Here is a 17743-nt window from a genome sequence, read left to right on the forward strand (position 1 = left end):
CATAGAGTGGTTAAATGGGTAAAAAAATAAAAACAAACCAACAATAAAACAAAGACCTGACTATTAGCTGCCTACAAGAGACTTCCTTCAGCCTTAAAGACACATAAAAGCTAAAGGAAAGAGATGAAAAAAAAAATTCAATGCAATGGAAACCAAATGAGAGCAGAATTACCTATTATATCAGACAAAAGAGCTTGAGCTTCTGACCATTACTGCCAGGGCCTGGGGGCAGGAGGAGGGAGAGTGGCACAGAAGGAAGTGAAGAGAAAAGGGACATGGAAACTGGGGGTGGGGTCCACACAAAGCAGCAGCAGTGTGGAGACAGAGATCACTGGGTGTAAGTTCTAGCCCTGGCTGTTTCCAAGTGCTGTGTGAGCATGGATTTGGATGCTGGGATGAAAAGAGAAAGAGGCAAGGGTATAGCTGAGATTTCTAGCCCAGGTGACTCCATTTGGTGAAGGCTGAAATCAGAGAAGTCAGGAGAGGGAACTGGCTTGAGTGAGGAATAGGCCTACCCTTCCCTTAGGATTCTCCTGGGAAACAGTCTTCCTTGGAACTTTCTGGACCCCAAGGAACTTCAGAATCCTATATGTGGGCAAGGACAATGTTACATGTGGTACCTGGTTGGGTAAGATTCACTGCCTGGCCTACCTGAGTCTCAGTTTTTCCATCTGTCAAATCAGAGGGAGTATAATCTCAATACTGGAATGTTCCTGAAAGATCATTTCTAGGATCTTTATTGGCTCCTCTATCCCCCTTATATAGTTTTCTTGGCCAACGTCCTCATGTAGCCCCTCCTGGCTGAGAACCCACATGCTGCCTGATAGCCCCACTTGCAGCTCTTATGCCAACTCAGCCAGCCTCACATTTCCTGTTCTGTCCCTATGTCAGGCAAGTGTTTCAAACCCTTTCTAAGTGTTGGAGGTGCCCCATGACTCAGAGTCAAAGAATTTCATACCATGGAGGAGGTGAGCCCTCTGGAAAAGTTGTATCTGGATGGATTTGGGATCTAGGGGGATGGGGACAATTGGGCTGTGGGAAGCAGATGAGGAGGTTGATGCTTGCTCTAAAGATGAGCAGGAGGGAGGGCACTGAATCTGAGGTTCTTCAACCTACAAGAACCAGAAAGCAAGAGACCCTATCTTAACTAAGAGAGGTCAGGAGTAACCAGTGAACACGTTGCAGCCTGCCTCAGCCTCTCATTGGAGAATGGTGCCCTGACACTGCTGGGCAAGTGTCCTGATCTGGGCTTCAGAAACTTTGCATGGCTATCCTGGTTCTCTCTCTACCTCCCTTATAAAGTCATGACTCCTCTATGTGCCTCAAATCCCCTCACATGAGGCTGATGGCCTCTGTCACTCCCAGCTGCCAATAGTAATAACATCAGGAATGACAGCAACAATAACATTAGAACAGTTCATTGAGCATTTTCTAGGAATTGGACTCTGTTGTAGGCAATATGGATTATCTCTTTATTCTCCTACAGTCCAGGAAGCTCCTACTCTCTCATTTTATAGGTGGAGAGAAGATACAGAGAGTAGTGAAGCGACTTGCCCAACATATTCATGCCAGGACTGGAACCTGTTTCTCACAGAGTCCCTTCTGTGCTTATAATACAAACCGGGCAAGTGGCCACTTGGAAGGTGGGTGTGAAACTCACATCTTCCCTGCTGGTGCCATCTGAGAGTGAGCCTCTAGTCTTTCTGGCTCTCTGTGTGCTCCCTTTCAGGTTCTGTGAAGACCCATGGGTTGCTAGGAATGCACTTGGCATTCTTCCTCTACTATCATGGTTCCCCGAAAATAAGACATCCTCCGAAAATAAGAACTACTTACAGGTTTCCTTCTGAGTGAAATATAAGTCATCCCCCAAAAAATAAGACCCCTCTAGGCAAACCATGAAAGATTTGGTTCACTGATTCTGAAAGAAATGGAGTCACAAGAAATTCACCAGGAAATTCAGGAATTGGATTGTTATGATGATGTTCTAGAAGATGATGACATGATTGTCATTGAATAAATGAATAAATTCTTGATACTGTAGGATTCACAGTTTTTCTGGTTTGTGTTGACAACTACCATACTACTGAACTGTATACAGGTAATAAATTTCCTTTATTTTCATTTAACTATAAATGTGTACTGTATTCTTCTTCATTGAAAAATAAGATATCCCCTGAAAATAAGATCTAGCGCATCTTTGGGAGCAAAAATTAATATAAGACACTGTCTTATTTTTGGGGAAACAGGGTAGTTTAGTCTGAGCCTGGATTCCCCCTTTGACAGTCACTGCCTAGAGGAAAGTCTGATGGGGTTCAGCAGAGCAGGGTTCAGAAGGAGATCGACAGCAGGCAGAGGTCTACTCACCTGATTTCAAGGCTGGCTCTCTCCAGTCTGGGCCAAATAGATTTTCCTGGTTCATTTGCTCCCAGGTCTGCTGGGCCACATCCCAGGCCTGCTGCTCCCCATATAGAGCCACCAGTTGTGAAGCCACCTCCATACCACCCACATTCTCTGGTTGAGTTGGGATTGCACCAGGAGAGTGCTGGCAGAGATCCTTATGAGGCAGGCACAGCAGGAACTCCTTCAGCTGTTCCTTGCTCATACACTCTAATATCTGGGCCAGTTGCTCCTGGACTCCATCAGCCATCTCTGCTGCACTCACCTGCTCTGCTGCATTGGTTGTCTCAATCTCAGCTTGGAAGGCCTCAGGGATGTCCACTGGGGAGAAGGTGGGTGGTGAGGGGATCAGGCAGGCAGAGAATAGCAGTCAGCCATGGTCCCTACCATCTCCTAATGCCAGATTCCGAGTGGGGTTGTTACTCTTTTCCTGGTAACTCTTATTCAGCACTAAGAATCCACTTTTGTAAATCCCAGGATTTCTGCCAATAGGCAGGAAAATCCATAAAAGGAGGAGTCCTGAGGAAGTGGGGAGATATTGGCAGAGGTCAGGTTACTGAGGTGTTGGGTTGGGGGCAGTCAGAAGAATGAGCTGTTGGAGATGGGAGGATGGGATCTGAGGGACACTCACTGTTCTGTGCTCCTCAATCTTCCCCCAAGTGGGTCCTGGAGTTCTGGAACACCTTGAGCTTTGATGCTGACAGGATGTAGAGGAGGGGAGAAGCCCTGCCTAGGGTGCTTTTAGATCCCAGGGTGGAGCACAGAGCTGTTCCACCCAGGTCTCTTCAGAATTCTCCTGGTCCTGGGCAACCAATGGGGAAGAAAGGCCTCATCCAGCCTGAGCAGAGACAGGAGGTGTGGCCAGGGAAGAGGTGGGGCCAGGCAGGCTTGCAGGGCTTGTACTACTTAGAGCCAGACATCTACAGGCAGGCCATGGGCATGAGTTCTGGTAGGGTACTGCGCTAGTGCATGAGACAGATCAGTAAACCCAGTCAAAAGGAATAGGGAAACTGAGACAGATATCTGAACAAATTGGCAGAGCACTTTACAGCAAATACAGAAGGTCACTAGAGATAACACCTAAGCCTCAGTTATATTTCAGCTCCAGGCCCAGAAAAATAGAAAAACCAGGTGGGTGATACCAGGACCAGGTGCAATGACTAAAGACCCCCTGACCTTGAACTGACCAGTCAGTAGAGATCAGGACCCTGAAACAGCACACCTGGAAAACGGATGAATATTCTGCTGAAACCCTCCCCTGAGAACTTCTTTAAGAAGTTCTTCTGCAAGAGAGATAAAAATTCAAAGGACCCAGCATGTACTCTCCCTCTAGGGAACGCACAATGTCTTTCCCTTCTCTCTCTTTCCCCCCCACAGGCACACACCTCCTAAACCCTAAGGGATCCCACAAATTTGCAACCAGGGAGTCATGGGCAGCAGCAGCTCTCCCAGGCTAACCCTCTGAACCTGTCTCCCTTCTTTCAGACTTCAGAGTGAGCTAAAGCAGCCCTGCCTTGGCTCATTTATTTCCAAAAACATTTTCAGAGAAGCAAAACAGGCCAGCCTAGGTCTCTCCTGTTGATTCTTCTATGCTAACCCCTGTTTACTGTTCCCAGCTATAATAAACACACCCTTATAGTCACTTGGACTCATGTTGTGAAAACTTTTTTACAAGAAGTCAAGAACACACATACTGGCTGTCCTTATGCCAACCTGCTCAGGGCCAGGTCCCCTGTCCAATAACATCTGGTGCCCCAGATGGGACCTTGTTTCCTGAGGCTATGGAGCCCAGCTGGCTCACTTTTTATGACTAGGATTGTCTTATAGAGTGGCAGGATTCCAGAGGAGCCCACCCAGAACCACATCATAGACTCAGACCCATGCTAGGTACCAGCTGGGGCCCTCTGGGCTCTACATGCTCCTCATTTTGCATTGGGTGAGTTTCTTTGGGATTCTGGACCTCCCACTCACCCCTATTTTAAGGTAAGATGCTCACTTTCTTTGATCTGTTTTTTTAAAATCCTTGTGGTAGAGCTAAATGTAGATAGCGCCTGGGAAGGCACATGGGCATTTCTTTAATTATTGTCAGCTGAAACCAAGGTGATAGGCAAAGCCAAGCCCTGGGAACAGGCTTTGCCAAAACAGTAAGAGTGTTTTGACCCAGATGTCTGAGAATGTGACTTTGATATGTAAATCCAGTCAAGCACCAGGAATGCTAAGCCCTACTCAATGATTCAAATGATCTCCTTTGATCCAAAGTTTTTGGTGAAAATTCCAGGTATTAGGGGTATAAAATAAACTTGCTGTATGGGCTCTGGGTCCCTCTCCATCCATCAGAGAGTATGCTGGTCCCACCAGGCTCCCAGCTTTATTCTTCCATGCTTCTTAGGTTCTTAAAGGAGAGCTTTGGCCTTTAGATGAAGAAAGAAACTCTCAGACATATTGGCAGTTTTCTTTATTTCTCCTAAGATAGCTGAGGACATTAATTTAAGAATCAAATCATATACCTGCCACCTTCAGCAGAAAACTGGGGACACAGGATTACACTGAAATCAACAAGTTCATTGTGTAAGCTTTCTTGATTTTAGAGGTGGAGAGCCAGAGTCTTGGGTGCCGAGACCTGATGATATCATGCCTCTGCACAAGCTTACCTGCCTGGGATCAGAAAGCAACCACAGTTACATGGATCTTAGTAAAATAGTACCCTTCTCAAGTACAGGTGTCTTGCTAGACTTCACTTCCATTAGAGGAACAACTCCAGGAGCTGGGATACAAAGTTCTAAGAGTTTGGATCCAAAGTTCAGTAGTTTCCTCATTCAGAAGAAGGTCCTGTCAGAGTTGGCCAAATGTATTGAACATGTTAGCAATGTGACCTGAGCAAAAAAGTAATGAGTTCAGGAGGTGGCACCTCTGCACATTATTATGAAAGAACTGGGGCTTCTGTAGGAGCACAGGCAGTGGTACCTGAATCAATGTAAGGCTAAGAAATCAATTTCCATAGCAGGAGTTATCTAGGCTAAGATTGGGATCCATTCCCCCTGTAACCTCGATCTTCACCTCTCTGTGGCTCTAGGAATCCAGTAGACTTCAGAATCAACAAGGCACAATTTGGTCTAATAGAAAAACCCAGCTCAACACAAACAAGTGAAAAATAAATCTGTTTTTGCCCATACTCCTAGCCATTCCAAACCTTCAAGATATCCATTTCCACTGTCTGTCTTTAGCCAGAAGTGACTTTTTTGCATGTGAATGGCACAGGGAGGGCTGTGGTGGCCACTGGACAAGGCTCTTGGGTGAGGCTTCTACAGGTTGGAAGACATCATGCCAGCTCCAGAGACACATTCCTCCAGAGGCTGCCATTCTACTTGGACAATTGGTCTATGTGAGCCAAGGTAGGCAAGCTGGAAGCCCATGTGGCAACAGTGAGCATGGACACATGATTCCCAGGAAAGGCATCATCAAAGCACAATAATGTTAGGGGTAGAAGGCAACTCAGTAGGAAATGTGTTTGCTTATCTATCTATCTATCTATCTATCTATCTATCTATCTATCTATCTATCCTCACTGAGGACATGATTAAAGAGAAGCCCGAGGGAGGGGGATAAGAGAGAGAGATACATAAAGTGATGTGAGAGAATAACATCAGCAACATTATACATTGCTTTCCATACATGTCATGACTGGGAATCAAACCTGCAACCCAGGTATATGTCCTGACCAGGATTCAAACCAATAACCCTTCCATGCACAGGATGACACTAACCAACTGAGCCACTCTTGCTGGGTGTTGGCAATGTGTTTAGACTTGTAGAAACCTAGACCCAAAGCATGGACAGTCAGAGCCAGGACTCATAAGCAGGTGTTCAGACTGCAGCTGCCGAGCTTGTCAGTAGCCCCGATAGTCTCCTCCACTGCGTCACTTCTCCCAGAGTTCCTCAATTAGGTGAGGATGGGTCTCCTTCAGGGCTTGGAAGAGCTGATCTTTGCAGGCCCAGTCCCAGGACTTGCTAAAGCTGAACAGCGTCCTCATCTTGTCTGGATTGATGGGCTCAGCCCGCACCTTCTCATACTGTTCCTCGCTCAGCACCTGTCCATGCAGCTTGTCTAGGACTGCGTCCACCGAAGTCACTCGAGCCACCAGCTGTGCCCGATGTTGGTCCACAAAGTGTAGTGAGTCTGGGGCATCTGGGGGTGAAGGTGAGGCTGACAAGGAATAAAGAAGGGCTCTCACCACAGCTTCTACAGGCATCACCACCTGAAGTTCTGCACTCACCTGATCTGTATCGTTGGCTCCTCCCCCACCTATGAAAACATTGGACCAGCAGAAAGGCACCTCTGCCTACCTTCAAATACCTGATGGAGGCATATTAGGTTGCCCATGGAAGGTGCCAGGGCCTCCGTGGGCAGAAATAAGGGTGATGGGAAAGGACTCTGCCTTGGAGTACACACCACTCTCCAAAGACCAATCCCTTGTGAGGTGTGAAGAGTACTCTCTTTCTTTCCTCCCTCCCTCCAGGACCATGTAGCACACTCCAGAACTGCCATGGCTCCTGTGGTCTCTAACCCTGTTACTGACCTGCTAGGGCTGGAGAGACCAGAGTAGCTTCCGGTCTGAGGTCTCCTGGAGGAAAAGAGATATGAATAAGCATCAGTATCAGTGGTAGTTATTAACACAAGCAATAGCCTTAAAAATCCTGCTCATGTCTCACTTCTGAGATTCTTTGATTCCTAGAAGTGGCTACAGACTAATTCTGATAGAAGTTGGAGTAAGCATTGTAAGGGCCCTTAGAGATTATATAAGGGAATCCCTTCCATAAGCATATGGGGAAACTTAGTCCCAGAAGCCATGATCATAGACAGAGAGACACAGAGAGAGGGTAGTTTCTTCCTCAACAATGGGCAGACATGGTTTAATTTAATCTTGGCCTGAATGAAACCCAGGTAGAGAAATAACCGAGTCCTTTACAATATAGCTTCCACTATGAGATCTCCTTATTTTGAACAGAAGGCTACCTCTTTTTCCTTGGTCTCTAGACTCACACTGTTTTGAATTTTGATATAAAAATCAACATCAAGAAAAACTTAGCAGTAGGGTAATGGATGAATTTCAATAGGAAACAGAAACAACAACAAAGGAAGAGGGTTAAAAAATTACTTACATAAGCAGAGAAAGGGGGAGTCCACAAAGCCCCTGTGGACACTGCCTGAGCTTTTGAGCAGACCCAACTTCAGTGTGACCTGACAGTGTGGGAGGGAAGCCAACCAGGGGATCTCTTGGTGTAGTGCTGGGAGCAGCATTTCTCTGGGATGGAGGGAGGAAGGTGCTCCCTGTCCTCCACAATGACTGGTCCTTATACTATTTATAAGGACCACAGCATGAGATATGCACATACATCATGTATTTAATCTTTCTGACAATGAGACTCAGATGCATTAAGTAATTTTCCCAATATTACCCAGCAAGTAAGAGCCAGAGTAAGATTCAAATGTGGTCTGATGCTGGGGCTAATTAGTCCACACAAGTGATTGCACCCAAGCCAAGACTGAGTCGCAACCATTCTCTTCCTCTGCACTGGGAAACCTGTTTGTAACAGCTCAGAAGGCAGATTCACATATTTCAACAGTGAACATGGGCTGGTTTTTCTAGAAGGACCTTTTTTGGGGATTACTTCTTGAGAGTATTAGTGCTGCTTTAAGAAACTGTAAAATTGCTCTAACCAGTTTGGCTCAGTGAATAGAGTGTCAGCCTGCAGACAGAAGTATCCCAGGTTTGATTCTGATCAATGGCATGTACTTTGGTTTCAGGCACATCCCCAGTAGGGGATATGCAGGAGGCAGCTGTTTGATGTTTCTCTTGCATTGATGTTTCTAGATTTCTACCCCTCTCCCTTCCTCTCTGTAAAAAGTCAATAAAGTATATTAAAAAAAAGAAACTGTGAAATTGCATTTATTCCTGCAAGTTCATTATTTGATTCCTATTGTATACTTTGAAATATCAGTGATCCAAGGTAGTGTATGTGCTATTGCCATAACTGGCTTAATTCATACAACCATATAACCAGCTGGTTATTTTCTCATCTCATGTTCAATCTATTATGAGAAACTTTGTCAAATGACTTGAGGGTTTCAAAATCTGTTAAATCAAGGGCAGTGTAGAGACACCATGGTGTATGGGAGAGGGAATGGACCTTAAAGTAACATTAACTTGAGTTCAAATTCTAATCATGCCAACTGTTATAAAACTAGAAAAAGTCACTTCCCTGGGCTATTTCTTCCCATCAGCAAATTGTGATCTCTCTCTCTCTCTCTCTTTGTCTCTCTCTCTCTCTCTCTCTCTCTCTCTCTCTCTCTCTCTCTCATCTCTCTCACACACCACACACAGAGAGGCAGACTCTTTAATCGACTTTCTGTTCCCCACCACAGAGCTCCCTGGCCTTGTCTTGACTTTACCTGATTTCACCAAGGCCTCCCATACCACAGTCTCATCTTTGCTTTTAATCTGCAGCCGAATCCCTGGCCCCAAATGACCAACGTAGAACTCAGTGAAGAGCTGGGGTTCCCCAGGGCTTCGATAGCAGAGCTCCAGTTCCTGTAGAAAAAGTGATGATGTGAGAAGCCACCATTCATCCCACAAGTGAGGTGTCTCCCCATCTGACACCTTCTTGGCCCTGCTCATCCCCATGGGGACCCTTGAATGATCTCTACTGAAATTAATGCCACTTCAGGTACTGCTCTTTTCATCATTTGTCACAAATCCTAACTCAGAAGGAAGAAGATATGGCCGGATACTTCATGAATGAGTCAGGACTCTTCTCTAATATTTGGTTTCAAGATGGAGGAGGTGGAGAGAGAAGAATCTTGTGAATTGACCCATGTCCCGTGTGGTTCAGGATTCAGGCTCACACATCTTAATCGAGATCCTTCTACCTCCATCTTGAATCAGATTCTGTGGGAAGCCGCCCATTGTCTTTAATAGCAGAGAGGTGTGGACAAGGATCCTGGAAGGCTGGTGAACCTTGAGCTCTGGCAAAAGTCAAGGCTGTACACCCACTGTTTAGTCCAGACAATGGCAGCTGAAGCAACTTCCCTAAAAGACAGTCATGTAAATCCTTACTTATAAGATAATCTGCCTATTATTGGCAATTGCCTGCCTACAGGCTTCCCAATTTGAATAAAAGGATGGCAAGGCCAGAGCCCAAGCTGAGTCCTTCCTCTGGAGTTGGGCTCCCTCCTGGTCCCCCAATATTTCCAAATTATTATTTTTTGTCTTGTTTCTTTCATTTGCATGTGTCCCCTCTTCCAGAGCCTGAATCCTGAACCACACAGGACATGGGTCAATTCACAAGATTCTTCTCTCTCCACCTCCTCCATCTTGAAACCAAATTCACATGTCTCCAGCCCAAAGCCTGTCTTCTCACTTTGAATCAATAGAAAATTTATATTCATCCCCTTTGCTTAATCACATTCAAGATGACTCTTGATTCCCAACTGTCTTCCAAAAATGTTCTCTTCCCATTTTCCCTACACTCAGTAAATGGCACCACTACCCATTGAGCACTCACATTCCACATTCAGACAACATCCTTAACTCCTACCTTTCACTTTCATAAGCCAAGTACCATTGGCTGTACCTGCAACATATACCCTCAATCCATCAATTTATCTTCATCTCAGCTGCTTCTTCCTTATTTAAGGCATCTGCAGCTCCTGCCTGTACCATAGCAACAGTCTTTGTTTTCACTCTTCTCTTCTTATCACCCATTCTTACCCAGCAGCCAGAGGCATCTCTGTTAAACTAAAGCAGGTCTTGCAACAACCTCTGAGATCTTGTCATTGTACTTTAAACAAAATCCAAATTCCAGATCAGGGCAACATAGTTGATGGGCCCTGGGGAACTTTTGTGTCTTGTGTAACTCCACTTTACTTCTCTCTTTGCTACACTCATTAAGCTCTGCTGCACTGTCCTCCTATTTGTCATGTGGAAGGATTAACGGTACCTGCTCCTCTGTTCTCTAGAACTGAAGTGCTCTATTACAAATATTCACCTACCAGGACCCTTCTTGTCACTCAGGTCTCAGGTATATGTGACTACTCAGCAGCTCTTCCCCTGACCACCCAGTATAAAGTAGTCCAAGTCACTCCCTTAAGTGGCATAGTTGTGTTTTCCTCACAGCACTTCATGGTTCTTGGTCCAATTATTTTATTAATGTAGGTCTCATACACCAGAATGTCATCTTCCCAAGGGCAGGGCCTTACTGTCTTGTTCACTGGACTATCACAAATGAAGACAGAACTTGGGTGGCACTGGATAATGTATGATGAATGACTGAATTATCCCTTGTTAAGATGTGACACAGCAGGGAAATCTAAAGGATTCATGTTTCTCAACTCAAAAGATACATAACATTTCCTCATTTCTCCTGGAAATGTTTTCCATCTGTCATTGTTACTTAAAGTGGTCCAAGGACTCATCTCAGAATAGAAGAAGAAAGGATTGACTCTACTTCAACAGCAGACTACCATTCAGGTGAAACTGATTCACAGCAGCAAAATCTTGGCAATGGTGAACATTTGGATATCATGGGGAATGTCCAGGGGCTTGACATCATTCGCTTTTGGTGAAAAGGGGAGACTGAGAAAGAATGAGAGAGAGCCCCTGATATCCAGACCTAATGTAATGCTCACAGCTAGACCTCATTGTTATTACAAACTAATCTGATGCTGCCATCTCTGCTGTGTTGTCCTCCTGTTGGACATATACAATCTCACAATCGCCAAACATGTCCCCACTGCAAAATTGACTATTTCAGCAACTATATCTTCACAATTGTGGTGCTTGTCCTTCTTAGAGAGAAAATGTGTAGAGGTTCCCAATCATAGAATTGCCCTACCTCCTTAGAATACCAGATCTAGAGAAAAATCTCCATTTCCTTAGATCTTCTCAGAAATTACCCAACTAAGGCCCAAATCCTGAAATAGGTTCTTTCTGAGTCTCTTAATCTGAGGGTGTCCTATGGTTCTCACTGTTGTGGGTTCTCTCACTGAAATGAGTAACAACCCCAATGTCTTTAGCTACAAGTGTGCTCCTGATTGTTTCGCTTGGAGAGTATCGACACACTATAGCCAAACACTTCTCAGTTCCCTTAAGTCAGTCCCCATTTTTGTTCCTATCCTGAATGTAACCCTTTCTCCTACTATTGATTTTTCTCCCAATTTTTAAAAAAATATATTTTATTGATTTTGTACAGAGAGTAAGGGAGAGAGATAGAGAGGTAGAAACATCGATGAGAGAGAGTCATCGATCAGCTGCCTCTTGCACACCCCCCTACTGGGGATATGCCCGCAACCAAGGTACATGCCCTTGACCAGAATCGAACCTGGGACCTTTCAGTCCCCAAGCCGACGCTCTATCCATTGAGCCAAACTGGTCTCGGCCTTTTCTCCCAATTTTTGAAGGATTCCCGCTCACTCCAAATCCCACTCATTATCTGCCAGTCCCCAATTGGGCCTGTCCCTTGGAAAGCTCTAAGACCCGACCCACAGATATTCCTAAGCATGACCTCTGGCCTTAGGGAGGAGGGATATCTGGACTGCTCACCTCAGGCAGTATTTCCATTTTCTGTGAACCAGACACAATATATCGGGAGCCTATGTGGAGCGGAGTCTGCGGGGGTGGCTTGTGTATTTGCACAAACTGGAACTTCTTTTTTTCATTATCTATGGCCTAAGGAGCATAAAGAACACTGATCAAGGGAGGAGGGCCTCTGGATCTCCCTCAGAGATTCTACTTTATGGACTCTGATCTGAACAAAGAGAGGTGGGGCTTCACATGTTGATATTGGTGGGAGGGGGGAAGGCAACACCACCCATGAACTCTCCCTTCTTCATCCTCCATAACTGCTACATAGAGATCCCTATCCTTGGCTGGTGTTATGCTCAGAGTGGGAATTGGAGCATTGCTAGAGAATAAATGAGAATGGAGAAGTATGTATACCTCTGGGCATGGAGCCCTTTCATCCTTCTGACTCCTGGAAAGAGATTGCAAAAGCGTGTCCAGCAATGAGTAATGGAGTAGTGAGCCCAGTTGGGGGAGGCTTTGGGAACCTAGGAGAGTAGTCCCTGTCCTATCCTTATGCCCACTTGACCCATCCAGGGAATTTCTGGATGCATGTTATGTCTTTGTCAGCCTACCCAGGCCTGGTCTCCTATTAGAGTACCTTCTCAATGGTGCAGTCACTGGGGATTAGGTAGAGGTGAAAGTTGATTTCCTCAGGATGGAGGCGATGGTAGAGCAGCACATTGGAGATGACAGGGATGTTCAGGAAAGAGTGGATCTTCCTCAGTAGAACTCCTATGGGGGAGAAGCTGGGGTTCTCAAGGACTATGTAACGTGGCTCCACCCTTGTTGGCTTCTCCAGAAGTATCCCATCCTCTTTAAAGTGGGCGACTTGGAAACATGAGATGTCCACATGTTCCTCTGTGAAAAAATGGATTTGAGAGATGAGTACTTAGTGCCCTCACTGAGTCAGGCTTGACTGAGGCAGTGTGGTCCTTGGCCAGGAGGTTCAGTGGCCCTGCTGGGGGACCCAGCAGGGGAGGCAGTGTGCCTGTGTCTGGGGCCTTTTGGGGTTGTGGTCAATAGTTTCTCTCTGGTTGGAGCACCGCTGGAATCTTCTTACATCAAACTTATACACAGGCCCAGGTCCTTGATCTGGGAAAGATAATGACCCCATGGTTACCTGTGTTACTGTGTATTCTGTAACTCCGAGGGCCATTAATGCTGGCAGGTGTCTCTCCAGGCAGATAGAAACAAGAAGAATGAGCGATGGAAATGGAGTGACCAAGGTAATGCACATTTGTTGTGTTTGATCACCCACCATGTTCAGATTCTTCTTTTTGTGAAGAAACTCCTCCTCCATCATTGTGTGGGTCTTGCCAAAATACCAGCTGGTCCTCCCACTCGGGAAACTTGTGACACAGGTGTGTGTGTGTGACCAAGGCTTGACCAAATGGATGCTCCTAACCAGGGCCTTGATACAGAGGTGATGAAGCACAGATGAAAAGACAGAGATTCTTTTGGCAGCAGCAATGGGGTCAAGAGATTAGTAGCCACCATGGCAGGAGGGCCTTACAGTGGCTGTGTCTGCCCTAGAGGTCTCTCTCTATTTTTCCTGTTTGGACCTTGGCTGTGTTCTTGTTTTCCCAACAGTCTTTGGTCACTGCTTTTTTATTTTTTTTCTCTGTAAGACTATTTGCCTAATTGTTTCTTAAGTCTGTGAGCTACTCAATATCTTTTTAAACATATCTTTTCTGCCCAAATTAGCCTTAGTCTGCATGGGCACCAATCAGTATATGTAGATTGACTTAATACCAGGAGGAGCCTTGGAGATGGCTATTAGCTTTACTAATTTATCAAATACTTAAAAATATTTTAAAATATATTTTTATTAATCCTCATCCAAAGATATTTTTTCCCATTGATTTTTAGAAAGTGGAGGGAAGGGGAGAGACAGAGAGAAACATCCATGTAGGAGAAACACATCAATTGGTTGCCTCCCACTTGTCTTAACTGGGGCTGGTGATTGAGTTTGCAACTGAGGTACATGCCCCTGACCAGAATCAAACCTGAAACCCTTCAGTCTGAGGGCTGGTGCTCAAACTACTGAGCCAAATGGGTTAGTATATTAGTTGCCATTTTTGCATGAAAAATAGTATACCACCTGACAAAATACAGAAGTATTAACCTCTGATCTCACTAAACAGTGTAACTATTATTTTCATCTTCCCCTTTTCCATTAGTCTTTCTCTGTAGCAACACCTTTTCATATTTCCACTTTGGTCATGTGACTTTGCCTCCTGGTTTAAATTTTCCTAAGCGCCTGTGGGCCCAGGGCTGTTAGGAACATTCTCAGTAGAACGCCTATGGGGGAGAACCTAGGGTTCTTCAGGACTATGTTATGTGGCTCCACACTGGTTGGTTTCTCCATGAGTATCCCATCCTCTTTAATGTGGGCCACTTGGAACCAGGATATGTCCACATGTTGCCCTGAAAAGAATAAATTTGAAAGGTGAGCATTTGGTGCCCTCACTGAGTCATGTATGCCTGATGCAGCGTGGTCCTTAGGCATAGGCTCAGTGGCCTATCTGGGGAACCCAGCAGGGAAGGCACCATCCAGGGTCTGGGTCCTTTTGGGGTTGTGGGCAATAGTTTTTTGAAAGTGGAAGAACTGTGAGAAGCCACTCAAGACAAACCTTTACTATAGCCTAGCTTCTCCATATTTTTTATCTATGGAATTTGGCTGTGTTCTTGGCTTCTCAGCATTATTGGGTCAGGTCTTCTTTTCATTTAATGTTTGTGTCCAATTGTTTCTAAAGCTTATGAGCTGCTCAACAATATTCTTATACATCCATTTTCTGCCCAAATCAGCCAGAATTGGTTTCTTTGATTGCAGCCATGTGTGGACATTGTCACCACAATAGAGAGCTTGAGGGATGAAGGCTGGTAGTGGGAGATACACTGGCCTAAGTGTCAGGAGTCCTGGCTCCATCCCTGTGTTGCCTGGCAATTGTTGCAATGCAGGCCATTTCTGGGCAGCACAGGCCCTCGGTCTGCATGGGTTCCAATCAGCACATGGCTGACTGATTTAATCCCAGGAGCTGCTGTGGAGAATACAGCTAAAGTTTTCTCATTTATTAATTCCTTTGTGTGTGTATGTGAAAAATATTTAATAATATCATAGTGGTGAACACTACCTGACAAAATGCAGAAAAATTTACATCTGATCTTACCAACTATTATTATCATCTTTCCCTTTTCTATTAGTCTTTCTCTGCAAGCAACACCTTTTCATTTTGGCCATGTAGCTCTGCCTTTCCCAAGCTGGTTTAAATAGCCCCAAGACTCTGTGGACCTTTCTAATGACTGCAGTACTTGATCCCTCCTAGTGGATGTGGCATCCCTAGTTCACTGCTTCTTGTTTTAGTGTTGAGGTTGCTTCTACCTTTTTGCCATGATAGATAGTCCTGCAATGCACATGTTTTTGCAGGGGACTTTTCTGTTTCCCTTGGGCTATTACCTTGAATTGTAAGTCCCAAGGTATAAGAAAGTGTGTGAAAGGATGTGAGCAATTCTATGACTTGCCAGGTTTTGCCAAATTGCTTCTCCAACAGGTGGTGCACTTTGCACTGCCTTGGTGGCACCAATTGGTGACATCAATTGGATGATGTCACCTCGCCCTCCATAGAACTGGAATATCCTCACATGTCAGTGTCAGATGGGGGAACTGAAACTCCTGGAGGGAAGTGCTTTTTTGAAGTTCACGAGTCAGCTCCAGCCCTGGGCTGAGATCCCTGCTCTGAGACAGTAATTCACTGCACTTAACCTCTGTGCCACACTAAATTTGACTGTATTTTGGATGGTGCTATGTGTGTATCCAACTTGCCTTTTTGCTAAGGTGACCAGTTGTCCTGGTTTGCCTAGGAATGAGAGGGTTAAGAACTACACGTAGGACCTCACCAATGAGGGTAAAAAGCAGCTAGTGCCAAATTCCTAAATGAGGCCACTATTAGTCACTGGGGTCATTGTTTCCAGGACAACAAGAAGCTTCAGCCCAGGCAGCAGACAACAGGGATTCCTAGGGTATTGGTTTCCTGTCTGAGCTCAGAACATTGAGCATTGGATGGTTGGTTTCGGCCTGATCCCCTCAGGCCTTGCCAAGGGACCCCACCAGTGCACAAATCTGTGCACTGAGCCTATAGTATTATTATATTTAAAATTGTTTTTCTTGAAATATTAATGTTTGTTGTATGTAAATGGCTAATTGTTTTGTATCTACAAATAGTAGATTTTTTTGATATATTGTGAAAAAAATAAATGTAATAAAAAATAATAAAATGTCTATTTTACTTACCTTTTAAACAATTATTTTTCTGATACAATTCTTTTTTTTTTTTTTTTAGTAAATCTTTATTGTTCATATTATTACAAACATTCCTCATTTTTTTCCCCCTCCATTGCTCCCCTCCACCAGGTTTCCACCCCACCCTCTGCCCTTTCCACACCCCTCATTGTCCTCATCCATAGGTGCACAGTTTTTGTTCAGGCTCTTCCTGCACCCCCCACTCCTCTTTTCCCTGAGAATCATCAGTTCACTCCCCTTCCGTATCTCTGATTCTATTATATAAACCAGTTAATATTGTTCATCAGGTTTTTTAATTCCCTTGGCTTTTAGTTTCACTTGTTGATAGTTATGTATTTGTTGATCATAATTTTTATCTATATCTTCTTCCTCTTCCTAAACAACCCCTTTCAGCAATTCATATAATTCTGGTTTGGCAGTGATGAACTCCTTTAGCTTTTTTTTTTTTTTTTTTTTTTTTTTTTTTTTTTTTTTTTTTTTTTTTTTTTTTAGTGAAGCTTTTTATCTGGCCTTCGATTCTGAGTGATAGCTTTGCGGGGTAGAGTATTTTTGGCTGTAGGTTCTTGTTATTCATCACCTTGAATATTTCTTGCCATTCCTGTCTGGCCTGCACGGGTTCTGTTGAGAAATCAGCTGATAATCATATGGGAGCTCCTTTATAGGTAACTACCTGTTTCTCTCTTGCTGCTTTTAATATTCTCTCTTTGTCTTTTGCTCTTGGAATTTTAATTATGATGTGTCTTGGTGTGTTCCTCTTTGGATTCTTTTTGTTTTGGGGTTCTGTGTGCTTCCTGGACTTGTAGGTCTAATTCTTTCACTAGGTGGGGGAAGTTTTTTGTTATTATTTCTTTCAGTACGTTTTCAGTATCTTGCTCTTTCTCTTCTTCTGGGACCCCCATAATTCTGATGTTGGTTTACTTGAAGTTGTCCCAGAGGTTTCTTACATTATCTTCAACTTTTTGGATTCTCTTGTCTTCTTGCTTCTGCGGAGGAGTATCTTCTGGCTCTTTATGTTCCAAATCTTTGACTTGATTCTTGCGATCTTGATTCTTTTTTTAGGACTTTGTATGATATTTTTTATTTCAGAGAATGTATTCTTTATTTCTTGTTGATCCCTTATTATTTCTTGTTGATCCTTTATTATTTCTTATTTATCCCTTATTATTTCTAGTTGATCCCTTTTCATATCCTAATAGGTCTTATTGACCTTTTCTAGGAAATTCTTGAAAAACCTTATAAGCGTGGTTTTGAACTCTATATCCAGTTGCTTCTTGTCCTCCATTTTTTTTGTTTGTGATCTGTTTCCTTTTCTTTGCATTTTCACAGCTTCCCTGAATTGGTAGGGTGGCTTTGTGTGCTAAGGTGTCCTATATGGTTCAGTGGGTCAGCCATCCAGTTACCTGAGGTGGACAGTCTTGGTATAGCC

The 17743-nt window shown here is 44.3% G+C and overlaps 1 protein-coding gene across 1 annotated transcript in view; it reads right to left on the reverse strand.

Moving 5' to 3' along the window:
• Positions 1–6045: 6045 nt before the first annotated feature.
• LOC118727048 (NACHT, LRR and PYD domains-containing protein 1) overlaps positions 6046–17743 on the reverse strand; it is a 61853-nt gene continuing 50155 nt past the window's right edge. Inside the window, exons 10-14 of the mRNA XM_045586686.1 lie at positions 12616–12875; positions 11997–12122; positions 8849–8987; positions 6975–7019; positions 6046–6601 (exon numbers count right to left, since the gene is read on the reverse strand). Coding sequence (XP_045442642.1) covers positions 6315–6601; positions 6975–7019; positions 8849–8987; positions 11997–12122; positions 12616–12875 — 857 coding nt within the window. The 3' untranslated portion in view covers positions 6046–6314. The remainder of the gene's footprint in view (positions 6602–6974; positions 7020–8848; positions 8988–11996; positions 12123–12615; positions 12876–17743) is intronic.

The sequence above is a fragment of the Pipistrellus kuhlii genome, unplaced genomic scaffold (genome assembly GCF_014108245.1).
Source record: "Pipistrellus kuhlii isolate mPipKuh1 unplaced genomic scaffold, mPipKuh1.p scaffold_m20_p_23, whole genome shotgun sequence".
NCBI classification, from domain to species: domain Eukaryota; kingdom Metazoa; phylum Chordata; class Mammalia; order Chiroptera; family Vespertilionidae; genus Pipistrellus; species Pipistrellus kuhlii.